Source organism: Hypomesus nipponensis, chromosome 10 (assembly GCF_054491055.1).
Source record: "Hypomesus nipponensis isolate SF chromosome 10, ASM5449105v1, whole genome shotgun sequence".
Lineage (NCBI taxonomy): Eukaryota > Metazoa > Chordata > Actinopteri > Osmeriformes > Osmeridae > Hypomesus > Hypomesus nipponensis.
Window position 1 is genome coordinate 7,888,974 of NC_140370.1, and position 15,560 is coordinate 7,904,533.

The 15,560-nt window shown below is 39.1% G+C and overlaps 2 protein-coding genes across 5 annotated transcripts; one reads left to right on the forward strand and one right to left on the reverse strand.

Annotated features, from left to right (window-relative positions):
* Positions 1 to 4,034: 4,034 nt before the first annotated feature.
* On the reverse strand, positions 4,035 to 10,753 carry faim2a (Fas apoptotic inhibitory molecule 2a). 3 transcript variants are annotated; one of them, XM_084708501.1, is made up of 12 exons: positions 10,676 to 10,753; positions 9,293 to 9,488; positions 9,017 to 9,138; positions 7,826 to 7,890; positions 7,633 to 7,686; positions 7,077 to 7,127; positions 6,946 to 6,985; positions 6,738 to 6,775; positions 6,558 to 6,645; positions 6,079 to 6,174; positions 5,707 to 5,760; positions 4,035 to 5,617 (listed from the first exon to the last, which is right to left on the reverse strand). In XM_084708501.1, exons 2-12 carry the CDS (start codon positions 9,462 to 9,464, stop codon positions 5,471 to 5,473), a joined length of 927 nt encoding a protein of 308 aa, XP_084564627.1. In that variant the 5' UTR covers positions 9,465 to 9,488; positions 10,676 to 10,753; the 3' UTR covers positions 4,035 to 5,470. The 3 variants fall into 3 exon arrangements, with proteins under 3 accessions (XP_084564627.1, XP_084564628.1, XP_084564629.1); XM_084708502.1 differs by lacking the exon at positions 10,676 to 10,753 and adding an exon at positions 9,777 to 9,903; XM_084708503.1 differs by lacking the exon at positions 10,676 to 10,753 and having other exon boundaries at positions 9,017 to 9,193; positions 9,293 to 9,462.
* A 635-nt stretch (positions 10,754 to 11,388) lies between these two features.
* On the forward strand, positions 11,389 to 14,528 carry LOC146271444 (uncharacterized). Of its 2 annotated transcripts, none has more exons than XM_084708346.1 (9): positions 11,389 to 11,521; positions 12,015 to 12,069; positions 12,153 to 12,265; positions 12,352 to 12,454; positions 12,585 to 13,169; positions 13,347 to 13,478; positions 13,594 to 13,947; positions 14,159 to 14,201; positions 14,315 to 14,528. In XM_084708346.1, the coding sequence occupies exons 2-9, from the start codon at positions 12,034 to 12,036 to the stop codon at positions 14,428 to 14,430; spliced, it is 1,482 nt and encodes a 493-aa protein (XP_084564472.1). In that variant the 5' UTR covers positions 11,389 to 11,521; positions 12,015 to 12,033; the 3' UTR covers positions 14,431 to 14,528. The 2 variants fall into 2 exon arrangements, with proteins under 2 accessions (XP_084564472.1, XP_084564473.1); XM_084708347.1 differs by lacking the exon at positions 11,389 to 11,521 and adding an exon at positions 11,582 to 11,654.
* The last annotated feature ends 1,032 nt before the right edge of the window (positions 14,529 to 15,560 follow it).

The window sequence follows — 15,560 nt, forward strand, 5'->3', positions numbered from 1 at the left end:
TAGGTATTGGACTTGATGTTGGTCATGTTGACCAAGGGAAATACATTTATCTTTTACCCAGCACCCGTCAAAGATGTGGAGAAAGTGGATCAGGCACAGAAGTTGTAAGCCGTTGTTACTGATCATCAAGGGGGAAAGAATAAATGTGTCAATTGATATGTCCTTTGATTCAATTTTCAGGCATCTTGTTGATATATAACCAATCTGTAAAATAGGATTACTTTGAATCTCAAAAGTGTTGAGTGTCACACCTGTGATCTTTAATCTGATATTTTGTTGTGAGTCTTTATAATAAGGTCTTCATTTAGCAGGCACTTTTATCCAAAACAAATGTACAGAGAGGGAGTTCAATGTGTAACATCTGGATATACATAGTCAAATGCATTACCACTAAGTTATCCCTTATAGCTATATGTACAACTAATATGTAAATCCATCTACTGTACAATGATAGTTGACAAATGAGTGACAACGATTTGTAAGTGGAGTACCCGCCATGTTTCTTTTCATCTTGCTATGCTTTACTGTAACATCATTTAAGGAAAATTCATTTCAAAGTGACAGTGTTACTTGAGAACATATTTAAGATGCTGAAGAAGTCATGGATGTGTTTCAAATTTTTTCAACTGAAATTTAAAGTACAAAGAAAAACTTCTGAAGCTTTTCGATTCATGTTGCTGACCTTAATGATCACACCCTCAAAGAGGCATGCGCTTAAAGAGTCAAGGTCAAACAGCATTGTAACTCAGCCATTTAATACAATTGATTGTATTTGCTGTGCTCTTTGTAAGATGAAGACAAAGAAAAGGGGTGAAAGAACAAAACTGAAAGTTCAATATTTGCACTGAGGATTGAATTAATGATATGTACAATTATGTATCAAATGTTCCACTTTTGTGGGTATGTGATCCTTTGCTATTGTGTCCATTCAAACCTAAAACTATATATTGCGAAATACCACACTACACAGATGTTATCTTTGTCGTCCTGTGATTTACAGCAAAAATGTATGCCCTGAGTAAACAAATACCTATTGCTATTTAATGAGATAAAACTGTCGTTTGGTTTATTTGAGACATCTTTCTAAAGGGGTTTTATGTGCTGGCACATCACTGTAACTCTGAATTAGCTCTGGATGCTTTGAATGCTACTGCTGTGCCAAGCTGTTCCAAGTCTACCAGCATTTTGTTGGAGACACCCCACGTGTTTGTTCCCATCAGCATGTTTAAGTAACTTAATTTGAACTATAAAAGTCTCTACTTAGGATGTAAAATGTCACATGTAATGACAGGGCTCCACTAACTAACAACATTTTTGATCCTTCTTTGGAAGACCTTAAGAAAGGGCAGAGCAGGGATTGGCTCATTCATGTTTGTGTTCTGGGCCAAATATCATGGTGGGCATGATCTATTATTGTTTCAATGTCAGAAATGTGACAGAGGAGGAGGCCAGGAGAGGGGACTTGTATGGTCAAATAACTGTGCGTGTCCTTCACCGGATATCTCAAAGCTGTAAAAGCAGGTCTTAAGGAATACAATCTTTCAGCTGCTGAGTCCTAAGACTGTAGTACAGTAGTTGTGGTCATTGTGTTTTTAAAAAGAAAGCCTTGAACTCTAATTTGAACTTTTGTGTTCGGCAACCTTGTCCTTCTCAATTTAGCTCAGTCAATCCCTCTTATCTCCCAAGCAGCTGTTCTTAATGTTGTTGTAAAATGAGTCTGCTTTGTTTTCAGTCATCTCAATTTCAGTCTATTTTAATCAGCAAACTAATTAATTGTATATTTAGTCTAGCAGAACATTGTTTGATCCCATGCCATATTTGTTGACAACATAGTACTTTTTGTTTTGTTGTTTGTTTGTCAGGTAGTGCACTTTTTAATGTCAAGGATAAAGACTTTTGGTCAGAAATACAAGAAGACTTGGTGCAAGGCACACTTCAGGACCCTTCAAAGACCATTCATCAAACATACATAATTTGCCATTTGATCTGTGTCTGTTGATGATAAAGCCTAATACAGGTACAATGAGGTTGACACACAATATTACTCCTTGCAATGTGATCAGATTACAAGAATGATTTCTCAGATTTTAAAAGTAAAATAATATAATAAATTAATGAACTTGTAGAGATTTTTATGAAGAGGGCTAAACTGGACAGTTTATTAACATGAACCAAACATCTTACAATTTCAGTTATTTGACAATGGGTTACATAAGAGCTAAATTAAACTGATATTCAATAACATTGCAAGTGATTTGAATGAGCAAGAAGCAGCAGCCAGATGAATAGATCTTCTTCTGAGAATGAGAAGCAAGGAGTAAAAAAAGGATAGGGAACAATGGTCCACATTCCCTTTCACAGAATTCCACCAGGAGAAGTCCTTGCCAGCTGCTTATTTCCATCTGATCAACAGATCTCTCACTCAGATTAATTTGGACATTTTTACAGGGGTCACACACTCAGTCACCACTACATTATTACATACTGCCAGTGGACGCCCTGGCAGCAAGATGACTCCTAGTCAACAGTCTCTATTAGTCTGATTTAGAGAGGCTGGTAAGGTTCCAGAACAAACAGTTAATATATTGGAATCAGCTTACTGCCAGCGCTACCCCTGATACTGCAGATGGCAGGATAAAATCCGAGCTTCACTAGTAGCGTAGAGATGGATGGCATCCTGTTTCAAACTGAGAAAAGTGAGAAAGAATTGATAAACACTGACATGATTGATACTTTTGTAACAGGGGTAGTTGCGTTCCTCATCAGTTGGTTTCCTCCCAATCTTCCCCCACACTGGTACTCGAACTCAGGCCCTCTGACTCGCAAGAGTGACCACTAACCAGCTATGCCAACGAATGCTAGGCTGACCTGTATTTATGCCTGAGGAGTAAGTTTACTTTTTCACATCGGCAACAAGCCTCTGAGCCCCTCCTCCTACAACTGGGTGGCTGGACCACCACTCTTTCCCGCCTGCACATAAACAATGACACGCGCCCTTGTCAAAAAGAGGTCACAGGCTAACAGGCATGTTGCCTGTAAAAGAGAAATGCCACATGACAACTGGTCCTCTAATAGAGCTAAACATGTTGGACCCTCATGTCCCAGGCCTCAGTAGCTTCTGGACCAAAGGCCAAATGGAAAGTGCTGGTTTACTATGGTTTCCTTTTCAGATCCGGCCCACTCAAGAAGTTATCTGGTTGAAAATGTCTCCACTCTTGGCCATGGGTGCAATCAGCAGGATAGAGCATCTTGAATATCTTGATTAGGTCTTTATTCAACCTATATTGTTTTTCCAAAGAGAGGAGGCACATTCTCAATCAAGCTTTCATGACATTGTTTAATGCTGATGGCATCATATTGGCCTGGTTTTCATTCAGTTGTCTGCAGTCCGCATCATTGTGAACTGCTTGGCAACTGGCTCTGAGGCCTAACCTGCTGGCCCAGGTCAGGGGATCCTTGTCGCTCCCAGGGCCACAACAGCCTTTAAGCTTAGCCTTTGAGGGTTGGTGTTGGCCTGTCTTAGACCTAAGTGGAATGCTCCATGAATGTAGTTGAAAAGCACGTCACCCTCTGTGCCTAATTTCTTGGTGTTGATCATGAGTTAAGTGAAGCCCAGTATGTCATGGCTCAGTGGATACTAATCCTTTCCTGGTTAGCCTTCCCGTGTCAGAGCTTTACACATGGATGTAATGCGGACACAACTTATCTGTTGATCTGACTAGCTTTTGATCTGCAAGAGGGTCTTGGAGCCTGGGCTGTCCATGTAGCATTCTCAATCGATTGTAGACATTGTCACCGCAGATTACTGTCAGGCCGAAAACAATGCATTTGATGATACATTCTATAGCTGGTTTATTGGATTGATGGGATTTCCTGAGGGGTGTGTACTCCTGTCCCAGGTTGGACTTCTTTTAGAACCTTGGAAAGGTTTAATCAACTCATCATGACCCTCCATGAGGTGGGTCTAGACATTCTCTGTCTTTGCAGCGCTCATTGTTCACAGTTGTGTAAGGAAACACCAATAAACATTCACAATCTTACTTTATTTCATAAATAAACAGAAAAATAACATCTCACAAAACAGAGTATAGATTTTTTTTTCTTTTTTTTTTTACTATTCAGGTTGAGGGATCAAATCCAACCAAAAATAGTAAATTATGGGTTTAGAAGGGCATTTGTGACAGAATCCCTTAATGCTAAAAATATGAGATCACTCTCATACAGGCTCTCTTAACAGAGACACACACAAAGCACATTACTAATATACCTATTTATGTATCATACATATATCATAGCCAACCATCTCATTATTTTGGGATTTCTCTCATTGAGTATAAGTGCATTACATAGTGTAAACCACAAGAAAAATAAATATTTCTTATATTTATCAAAATAATAAAATTTGCGAAGAAAATAGGTCATTAGTGACCATAGATCAATTATTGATTGTTGTTTGTAATAATAACCAACATAAAAAAAAAATATCTTATTAAAACGTATTGAATGTTTAAAACTTAGAAACACAATATTGTAATAATGGTTTAAAATGCTGGTAAACAGCACCTGAATAAGCACTCATGTTGTTACCATAACAATGATGGCTCCCCAAGTACTTCTTTTGTAGGTCCACATAATGTAAATATCAGAACCTTGTATTTTTATATAAATACCTTAAAATAGTTGATTGGGTAGAATTGTCAGATAACATTGCGTCAAAGTGGATTGTACCATAACGTGAATGTACATCAACGTTAAAAGCATGCACTGTAGTCTTCTGGTAGGTGTATAAAGCAATAACAAGGATGAGAAAAAGTTGCATACAGTACCGATACCAAAAACTAAGACAACACAACAACGCAAAACAAACATATATGCCAAGTTCATGACTTAAACATATTTGGGATCCTCTAAGTCAGTGTTGCATCACAGACAGACTCATCTTACACCTGTAGCTAGCTAGCTAGCTGCACATTACATTGGGTCCACAGCTGATGGAAAAGAGATTAAACAATTAAAAGTACTGACCCACAACTCTATAAAAAGGCAGTTCTGTTTGCCTCTCCCACCACAGTCAGTGATTGGGTGGCATTGCTCAATCACCAGTAGAAGGTGATTCACATGAAGGAGGTAACATTAAACAGAGTATAATATTGCAGGAGACAGTAGTGCAATGCAGACAACTTAAGTATGTGTGTACATGTTACCAGTACAAGAACATTTCTGGAGGTCAGAGGCAGAGAAACGCATACACCTCTGTTTCAATACTAGTAGACATAATCAATTTGTCTTTACCCTAAAATCCAGAAATTTAAATAAAGCCCATTCTTTCACAAATTAAATGTGCATGTCACTTTATCTTTAAGGTTCAGAATGTGAACCTTAAATGTGTGTCTGTAAATGTGTGAAAATGTATCAGTTTTTCATCTGCTTGGGATGCCATTGAAACAAAAACACTTCACTGAGGTTCTGCTCATTCCTGACTGCCAAAAAGCTGTAGGAGAAAGAAAAATATGTAGACCACATCCATGTAGAGACACAAGGCTCCAAACACATGTTCCTCTGGGCTTAGAGAGTAACGTCTGTTTCCCATCAACAGTTGCACATCAAACGCCAGGAACTTGAGAGAGAAAGAGACAAAAACATTTAGAGACCCAGGGATTTGTAATGATCATGATACACTCAAAGTAAAGGTGTAACTATACAAACCAATGTGAACACCAGGGCGCCAAGTCCAGCATACATGGTCTGCAACCAAGGAATCTGTGAATGAGAGGATGTTCACAAGAAACTTAAACGAAACAGACGTTGCATTTTCCTATTGAAAATTTGAAAATTGAAAACTTCCTCTGTACTATGTACTAACATCTCTTCTCCACACCTGCCTTCAGAGGAAGTTAAAAACAAATCAAATTAGTTTGTAGTATCTACCTCTCCCTAGGAGATGCACTTAAAAGAAGTGTGACAATAAAGCAAACTGGAATAAAAATAATACAACCGCACCTACCATCTAAACCTAAGTCTGCAATATATATATATATTTATATATCAATAAGGCATGTGAGTGGAGTAATTGCTTACATAACCAAAGGGAACAGTAAACAGGAGCAGCAGCCCTGTTATCATGAGCACCATCATGAAAGAGAACAGCAGACCATGGCAAGATGTCAAATCAAACTGAAACAAAAGAAACACTGACATTAGGTCAAACACGTAAGACGCCTTGCCTTCAAAAGCACTGACATTATTTCAAACAATTCATACAATAATATGCAGAATGACCATGGAGAAAATCAGCTGGGAGAAAAAAATGCTTATTGATCTATATCTATAGTCCAACAAAGCTTAGTAGCAGTGCACTGATGCTAGTTTGTCTGATCCACAGCTAAATTCTCAGGGAAACAAAGAGTTTGTAGTATGAGCTTGGTGGAGAACAGCTAATAATATACCAAGAGCTTGGTGATGCTGATGGGTCGCGGACTTAAGGAAGTCCATATATGCAACACATGCTAAAGTGTGTGTGTTAAATACTTAGACATGCTGGCTATTTACGCTCTCACCTTAGTTTGGAAACAGAACAGTGTGATGAACAGACACACTAGGGCAGTGATACCAATGCAAAGCATCACCACTTTAGTGTTGTGGTAGCTGTTTACAAAGAGGAAAGCTGTATGTTAAACACATCAAGGAGAATGAGGACAAATATTGCAACATACACATGCATACACGTAATTGTTTACCTTGCCAGCATCCCTGCCATGTAGGACATAGCTAATGTCTGTAAAAAAAAGAACAAAAGGTGAAAAAGAAACGCAAACACAACAACCTTAAATGATCTAACTACGTTTTGCTGTCAATTTCCAAGTCCAGAAAGAGTTTACCTCAACTACAAAGTTACTTGAGGAGTTAGTCCTCTCAATAGCAACTAACGCCCCAAGAGACACTTACAAATATACTCAGAAGAATGAGGTTTGTAGGGTACTGTCGTCTGAGAAAATAAAAGTTGAGTTAAGAAGAACATGTAGAAAAAGGTCTGAAAGAGTAACTTGGATATCTGGTCAAAAACATTGTTGTCTTACCGGGCACTAGTGCTGCAGACAAGCACCAGATATGTTCCCATGAAGGTGATACTGTAAGAGATACAATAATGTCACTACATGCAGTATGACAGCACAGAGATTCAGCGACTGTGCAATTTCTCTGCAATTATGACACACAAAAATATATATCAATATTGTCCTGACCTTCCATATATACATGTATATAACTGTATTCTTGCGTTTACTACTGTTTTGTCCACACTCTACAACCCATAAGGGCAGAGGCCTTGGACTATCTGGGCAGCTATGAGGAACATGCTTTATTTTTTATTCCTTTTACCCAAATTGATACATAGCATATCATTCTGAACTCTATACAATCTTCCTTTGTTAATTCAGATATCACCTGCCGAACTCACACTCGTAAACTCTGTTCCTCATTATTGAGAAGATGTGGATTCCTCATGAATACATGTTAAACTAAAGGTTAACTAACCTTTTCAATGACTCAGGATCTCAGTCAATATGACATAGGGCCCAAATTAAGTCTGACTTCCTTGAGGATCTCATTATAATGACTTGAATGAACACTTACTAGGATGCTAGGTAGAGGATTCTGTTGTACTGTACGTACTGTCGGACTGGCTCACTGTTGTAGGCAGGTAATAGAAGAAAATAATGTGGTCAATATATGGTCGACATATGGTCAAATCATTTACAAGAAAGGAGCTTTTTAAGGATTAAAAAGACAGAAAGCTAAGTACGTTAAGTATTGCAGTTGTCCTTACCAAAATGTAAAGAGAGCCACAATACCAAAAGTCACAAACAGCTGGACCATTAGAATGCAGAACACCTATGTAGGACAGAACCAGGAAATATTAAACATACTGATTCACCAGATTCCTGAGCACCACTCAACTGACAAAAGACAAACCTCTATAAGACAAGATTTTATGAATGCAACATGCGTATATAGTTACATTTAAATTAAGTTGGTTAAGCGCAAAGCTGGAAAAATAAATTCTGAGAGAAAGTATTTTTCTCACAAAACATGGCTAATGTTAAATTGCTAAACATAATAACACTTATAATACATTTTATTTGTAATGCGTCTTTCATGCACTCAAAGTGCTACCCGTACGGTAAAAATTACAATTATAAAACATAATATACAATAACAATAAGAACAGACACAATTAATTAACAATTAAACACCTGATTAAAAAGGTAGCATTTTTAAGCAAATTCTTAAAATGGCCAAGTCAATGAGTATTTCTGATGGAAACAGGTAGTGAGTTTAACAGTTTAGGGGCAGTGCAGAAGGACCTTCTCATGCAGGGAGTCTGAGGTGTGACCAGATCACAAATGTAGACTGGGGCCAGTCCATGCACTGCTTTGAAGGATAACATACAATTATAGTTTTTTTTATTCAAGAATGGACTGGAAGCCAGTGTAACAGTGGTCATGTGCTGACGTGAAGATGTGTGAGTCAGGACACAAGTGGTGCATCAAAGAGTACACCCAGGTTCTGCACTTGGTTGGCAGGAGTAATTGAGCCGGCATCCACAGAGAGTTTCAAGTTATTACATTTGCTCACAGCATAAGAGCAGTTTAGAAATAAAATGATAATAAACAACAGTAAAACTTTAGAATACAGGAACCGAAAAATGATGAGGTAACAACTCTACAGAATCAGATATTCGGGCGGGAGCAATGGAGTTATAGATATTTTCAATCTTACATAAGAAGTCTTGAGCAAAGTCCTTGCACTTTTTTAGAATTAGTAGTAAAACAACTAACATGATTATAGGCCCATGTTACCCATATTAAACAAAGTAAAAATGTAAACACCAATTCCACATATAATAATGAATCGTTATAATTAATAGGCTAATAATTCAGATCAAAGCCAATTTCTGTGTCAGCTGTTAATGCATTTATATGATGTAGTCTGTACAACATATTTTCATATCTCTCACCTTGCGTATGAACATGCGGCGAATGTTTTTATCCTCCCAATTGTTTCCATCTAAGCTGCTTGTGCTGGGATCAGATAAGTGGGAGGAAATATCTGACGGGCAGTGGTTGGTGTAGCCCGGGTCTAGCGGAAAGAATGATGACACAAACAGAGGGGCAGTGGTTGGTGTAGCCCGGGTCTAGCAGAAAGAATGATGACACAAACAGAGGGCAAGGGATTGCTGAAATATAAACTTAATGTTAAAAAGTCATGCAGAAAGTCCCACAGAAAGACTCACTGGGCCGCGGGTGCATGTAGGTCCAACTGGCATGGCAGGGGACAGAAGGTGGTGACATCATGGGTGGCAACCCGTTGGCACCATAGGAGGGCATGACTACTGTCCCCCCTACATGCTCCTTGTCTCCTGCTGTGGCTTCCGCATAGCTTGGTGGAGCAGCCTGCACACTCATGTTGAAGGTTTGTTCTGTGTGTAGCTGATTGAAGAAGGACAGCGAAATAAATAAAGATTACATCAGACCAGTGTTAAAGTCAACACCTCAAGAATAGGCTACGTTTTTTTAAATTAGAATTACGAATATGTCTCTCTACAGTAGGCCAAATTTGACTGTCAGTCACTTCAGAAAACATTTGAATTGCCTGTATATTTTGCAATCATTTGGATAGCATAATAATAGCTATTTAAATTATCTAGCCTTAAGGTTATTATTACACATGCTGCATGTTTAAGGTCCATTTTGGTTCCAGGTTAAAATCCCGTTTACCTCATAACACGTGACACATTCATCAGTAATCTGGTATTAACTGCATGTGCAACTTCCAAACTAAAGAAACATTGCTGCTGTGAACAACGTTTGACACTCCAAAAGTTTTTGAACATAAACATTGTATTATTTAAACATAAACAATGAGCTTGACCCCGGCTCGAAACATTGTACATGATTCAAATTGTGTTAAATCAGTGACCCAAATGCGATGTGTCTTTAGAAACGTTAACTATGATTCAGCTCATTGGAATAGGCTACATGTCGTCATTTAGGAAGAGATATATTATTGGCCATAGCATACGATGGTCTGTATTTAAGTGTTATGCAAATGTCCCTTTTTTATAAAAGTCTAACGCGTCAAAGCAAGATGGACAGTCGGAGAAACCTCGTCTGAATAGAAAGCGTCTTCATTTTGCACTTTCCCAGTAAAAAGAAAATGTACATCTGTAGCTTTAGCTGGAAAGCCGATGGACCAGTGGCAAATCACACTCAGGATATTGTACGCATCTAACCACAGTCAATTTCTAAATAGAGAGATATCTCTAGCTACTACTATAGTATGTTACTAGTATATAGTACCATAGTACATACTATAGTATGTTCTTGTAGGCTTTAGCTTAATGATCGCCTCAATCTATAAATTTTAGCCTAAATCTAACTTTATCGCTCGCTACAGGAGTATTGTAAATGGACTACTGTAATTAGGCTAACTGTAGCTAGCTACGCTAGCAATATGGATGTCGCCCAGCCTGTCATACAGTGTTATTTGATGGATGATGAATAGCTTAAAAGCGAAACCATCTTAAACGCTGCATTTTGGTAGTAAGCTAATAGAATAGAGCAAAATAGCATGCACTCAGACAATAATCAATGATGTTTAGGTTTATGAATCTTACCGGGGGTTGCACTAGCGACACTTGCCAGACCCTCCCAAATTGTACACCCACTCAAAAGAAAACAAGCTTTATTGAACAACAATGCAATATTGCATTTCGGATTTGGCACAAATTGGGGAAGTAATGCCCCAAGAAATTAACAATCATAGCCTAAAATGTTATATTTAATCAATAATTTATGTAGGAAAAAACCGTAATCTTTCAGGCTATCCAAATGAAAAATAAACTTATGACTGATATTATTTGGTGGATAACATTAATTCCATGAGATGCTGGAGTTGTAGGCCAAATAGCCTAGAGCTAGTTAAAAAATAAAACAAACAATTTAGCCATATTATCATTTGTAAAGGCCTACCATTTTAATTGAAGTTTAAAGTGCATTAAAATGTTAAAATGTACAAACAAGCAATGCCAATTGCTTAAAGCATAATGTCTATGTTTAACAAAGTCTTTGTAATTGTTGGTGCACCGTCGCTTATAGGGGAAAGCCAGACCAACCTGTAGCCTACAGCTAAACTTATCAACACTTATCAATAAACACAGAGGAATCAGGATGTGTCATGCTTTTTCCCTTTATATAATATTTGTATGAAATGAAAACTGAGATTATCCACATGATGACATCAGATGTCGACATTATCGTTACATCAGGCCATACGGATCATAATAAAAGTGTTACAATGTTAGCCTACTCAACATTCCAAAAACTGCATCTAGAACTTTGATACATGCGGTAAACTCATTCACTGGCAAATCAACACCACTAAACAACTTATTTTGTGAGCTAACTGTATTTTATCGAAAAAAGTAACCCCAATCAACGGTCCCGTTTGCCTATAGTGTGAGGTAAGTACTTTCATTAGTCACATCATGAAACACTGAATAATATGTTATGTTGCGCGGTCTCATTTGTCAAAGGATAATTAAAACCAAATATGGCAGCCTAACACAACGAACTACTTCTCACCCGTCGACTATTGTAGGTTTCGCACTTATGACTACTCTGGCTTCACACACATTTATTTAAGATTTGACTTTTTAATTTAATTTTAATTGAAGTATTTCGAATCGGTTCGTGATATTTTAAGTCTTGGTTAACCTAGCCTGCAGGATGATATCTCAGGCAGGCTCCAACCTTTCCCTATTAGGCTTAACACAACATGCGTGGTCGTTTGGTCTAGGCCTTCGTTGGATTTCCGTAATATTACAGATTGTTTTCAAATCGTCTATATGTACATAATGTACATAGCCTGCTTCTAGGCCTACATCTGATCTAATAATGCTTAACGTTTCTGTAACAAATGTTGATTCAAAACATTATTATTATCTCATTCTCTAGGGGAATAATCATCATCTTGATGACGAATCGTACAATGGATTTGTGTACAGGACAGGTAATATTGTACTATTGGACTGGTAGTATGAGTATCATTACAACCATTCCCATATACCAGTAAATTCAGTATGTATCTTGCAGAAAACTATCATGCGACAGTTCTTGATCCTCAAGAAACTGGGAGATGTTCCTGACCAGGTCAACTTGGAGCATGTTAAAGATTTTCTGTTGAGAGAGGCAGGATTTGAACCAGCGTAAGCAAGCTTTACACTTCTCACATTTTAAAATTCCATAACATTCACTGAAAATGTGTGTCAGTCTCACATGTCCACTTCTGTAGACCTCAACATGTCCTCAGCCGTCCTATGATGGAGGGGATTGAGAAAAAAGTATTTACAGAACTGGAGAAGGAGCAACGTCTCTCTAAGCAGTTTGGGAGGAAGGTAGGCTACGAGTAAACATCAAGAAGACTCACGTGAGACACCCGGGAAAATCCTGGTAGAGTGGACTTCTCACCCTTTCATTATCTCTCTTAATTCTCTCTTTTGCACTCTCTCTTTCCCATTCTTCTAGGTCACCTTGGAGGGACTTGATATGTTCCTGTGCATTATTAGGCCATCAGCCGAAGCTGAGGTCAGGAATCTCCTCCTCCCCCTGTTTTCCAACCTTGCGTGCAGCACCATGCATGACATGAAGGGCAAAATGGAGTCCTCTCCACCTGCTGGGGATGCAGGGTCTCCAAATGAGCAGGTGCCAACAAGCACATCAATGCTGCTCCAAAGAGCTGAGAAGCTGGTCCCTGAGTTGGTGACAATTACTCTCAACTACCTCTTGGAGGACAGAGAAAAGCTGCTATGGGGATCACTGTTCAACTCTGAGCAGCCAGGCCTCCCCTCCAGTGAGGGACTGTGGGCCAAGGCAGCTATTGTAGATGTCTTCAGGCTTGTGGAGGATGCAGCCAGCTCTGTGCTCAATCCCCAGGATGTCTCAGCACTGGGATCCATCACTCACAGAGTGGTAAAAAACATGGTGATTGCCATCTTCCAGAAGTTTGAGCATGCCTTAACATCCTTCCAGCTGATAGGACACGACAGCACAGAATTTGATGGTCTGGCTGTGACTCGTTCTATGATCTCGGCTATCATGGATGATATGGAGGTATTGTTATTGTGTCATGTTTTTAATGTTTTAACGGAAAATAACGGAAGATGTTTTAATATCATACAGTACATAACTGTGAATAGATCTCAAGATAAAGCCTTTCTGGCATTGGCATGTGTTCAATGTCAAGACACCTCCGGCACATGTACATAAATAATACTTTTTTTGCTGAAGATGAGGGACTGGGGCACTGATGTACCGGAGAACTTCTCCAACCAGATGTGTGAAATCGTCACCACAGCTGGTACCCCTGAAGTTTCCATGAAAGACCTTCTCCTGAAAGCAGCTAGAGCGATCGCCGATAATGTAATGGCCGCAATTGCAAAAGTTAAACATCTCACTATTTCCTTGTGACCTGTATTGCCAGACACAGTATATAATGTGTACTAAAAATCAGTAAGCCTTTATACTATGTTTACAGAACAACAACATCAGTGAAGGCTTAACAGTGAAAGATGACCTTCCTGAGGTTGCCCCCAAGATCTCTGCCCAGGCCAGATGTCTTGCAGTTGCCATGGAGGACTTTCTCCAGGAACCAGTCATGGCTCACAATGATAAAGTGATGAAGGCAGTTATCACTGAGGTCATCTCAGACCAGGTTCAGCCTTCCCCGAGGTCTCCAAAGACCACTGCTGCATCCAGATTCTCAGAAGAGACTCTGAACAACCTCCTGGAGGTTGAAGCACCCAAGGTGGAGCCAAAACTCTCAGATGAAAAACCCAGCGTGGTAATTGGCTGTGTCCTAGCCACCAATTCTGATCTCCATCACCCCATGGTGAGACACAACAATCTATTGATGTTCTGAAAAAAAAAAAATTATATATATACATATATATACTTGAAGGGGGGGTTTGTATCAACTTTGTATCATGTTAAATGGCATTGCAACGTATTGTTATTCAATCTGGATTATGTCAATGGTTCTTACTGTAAGGTAGATGTTCATTCTGTTCTTTTACACGGTTCTGTGTCTCTTGACCATTCAGGTTCAGGGAGATGTGTGCAGAGACGTGGCAGAGGAGAACCGTGGTGAGTGTGGGCTTACTGACCTCTACATCTAAATTATGTGATATGTGATAGATATGTGTTCTCCTGTGGCATATACAGGGTATGAATACTCATCAAAGTGTTGTCATTTTCAGATGTCAGTCAGGACTTTCTGAAAAATCATAAGAAAGGAGGCATCCGTGGATTCTTCAGGCGTGTTTGTAAATTGTTTACCTGCTGCTGCTGCGGCCTCCCCACAGAGGAAGACTAGAACCCTCCCATGTGGACCATCTGAGTCATCACACCAGCTGACCAACATATGACAACATATATACAGAACATTTTAAAATGCAGGTGTAAAGAAGTGTATTTTTAGAGCATATTAAAGTATGATCACACCCATATACTTAGAGAAAGTGGATTGCATTTGTCCTCTCCTTAACTTTAGTGTCCCCACAGAATGTATAAGCTTCTCGTTTATGATTTATTGATTTATAGACCAGCTATAAAACCAGCCAATCTGGGTAATCAATCTTAGTGTTATGCTCAGATCTAAATGCTGGTTATGTGTTCAGATCATCCTCCCTTCTAGACACACGGTTTACTCACTGACTTGACACTAAATACCACTCACTCTTTTAAGAAAAACTCCATCTCAGGCCTGCCTACACTGGGACATCGAAGCAGGCCATTCAGTCATATTCACAGCATGCGTGAGATTTAATGCCGTGACTGGCCTTAATGGTAGTTATCCAGAAGTCGGACATTTTGTCCCGATAGAGTATCAAATGAATTGCCAGTGTCCAGAAGGTTACATTTGAAAATATATCAAGAAGCACTGAAATCACCAAAACAGCAAAGTAGTAAAGTAATCACTTGATAGAAGTCTGGAAAAGGGAGAGAGCTTTTGCCAGTGAAACAGGTCTGCAGCCACTGATTCAAAGTTTGTTTTTCTAGCTATTAGAGGTAAAAATAGACAAGTGAGGTGACTGAAATGATAGCGTGATGTCCATTGTCCCCTCAATGGGTACATTACTGAGTCCTTACTGGCGCTATCACAGTAAAAATGCCGAAGGACCCCTATACTCATGCATTTCAACAATTTCTCACGCTCTCACCCAACACCTTGTATTTCTCACGCTGTGAAGTAGGCCCCTAAGGGCAGTGGCGGTCCTAGCACATTAGGCACCCCGGGCAAGGTTTACTAATGGACGAGGCGCAGGCATACAGAGGGAAGTTTTCTGCTGAGTTGATAGGTGTCTCAATATGCAGAGTTAAATGCCACCTACCAGACAATCATAAACCCTGTTTATTGGTAACAGGCGTGGTCAGGCTGGTAGGGTTAATAACTGGGCAGATAGAGCAATGGGGTTTCCAAAAGGGGTAAACTGGTTAGAGATA

Bases quoted from the DNA above. Each gene is read 5' to 3' on its own strand.
- faim2a (XM_084708501.1), bottom strand. From the start codon at position 9,464: ATGAGTGTGCAGGCTGCTCCACCAAGCTATGCGGAAGCCACAGCAGGA. The intron at 7,891-9,016 runs GTGAGAGATATG...TGTCCTACATAG, and splicing joins GCCGCATGTTCATACGCAAG to GTGTTCTGCATTCTAATGGT. The intron at 5,618-5,706 runs GTTTGTATAGTT...TTCTCTCTCAAG, and splicing joins GCGCCCTGGTGTTCACATTG to TTCCTGGCGTTTGATGTGCA.
- LOC146271444 (XM_084708346.1), top strand. From the start codon at position 12,034: ATGACGAATCGTACAATGGATTTGTGTACAGGACAG. The intron at 12,266-12,351 runs GTAAGCAAGCTT...CCACTTCTGTAG, and splicing joins GAGGCAGGATTTGAACCAGC to ACCTCAACATGTCCTCAGCC. The intron at 14,202-14,314 runs GTGAGTGTGGGC...TGTCATTTTCAG, and splicing joins CGTGGCAGAGGAGAACCGTG to ATGTCAGTCAGGACTTTCTG.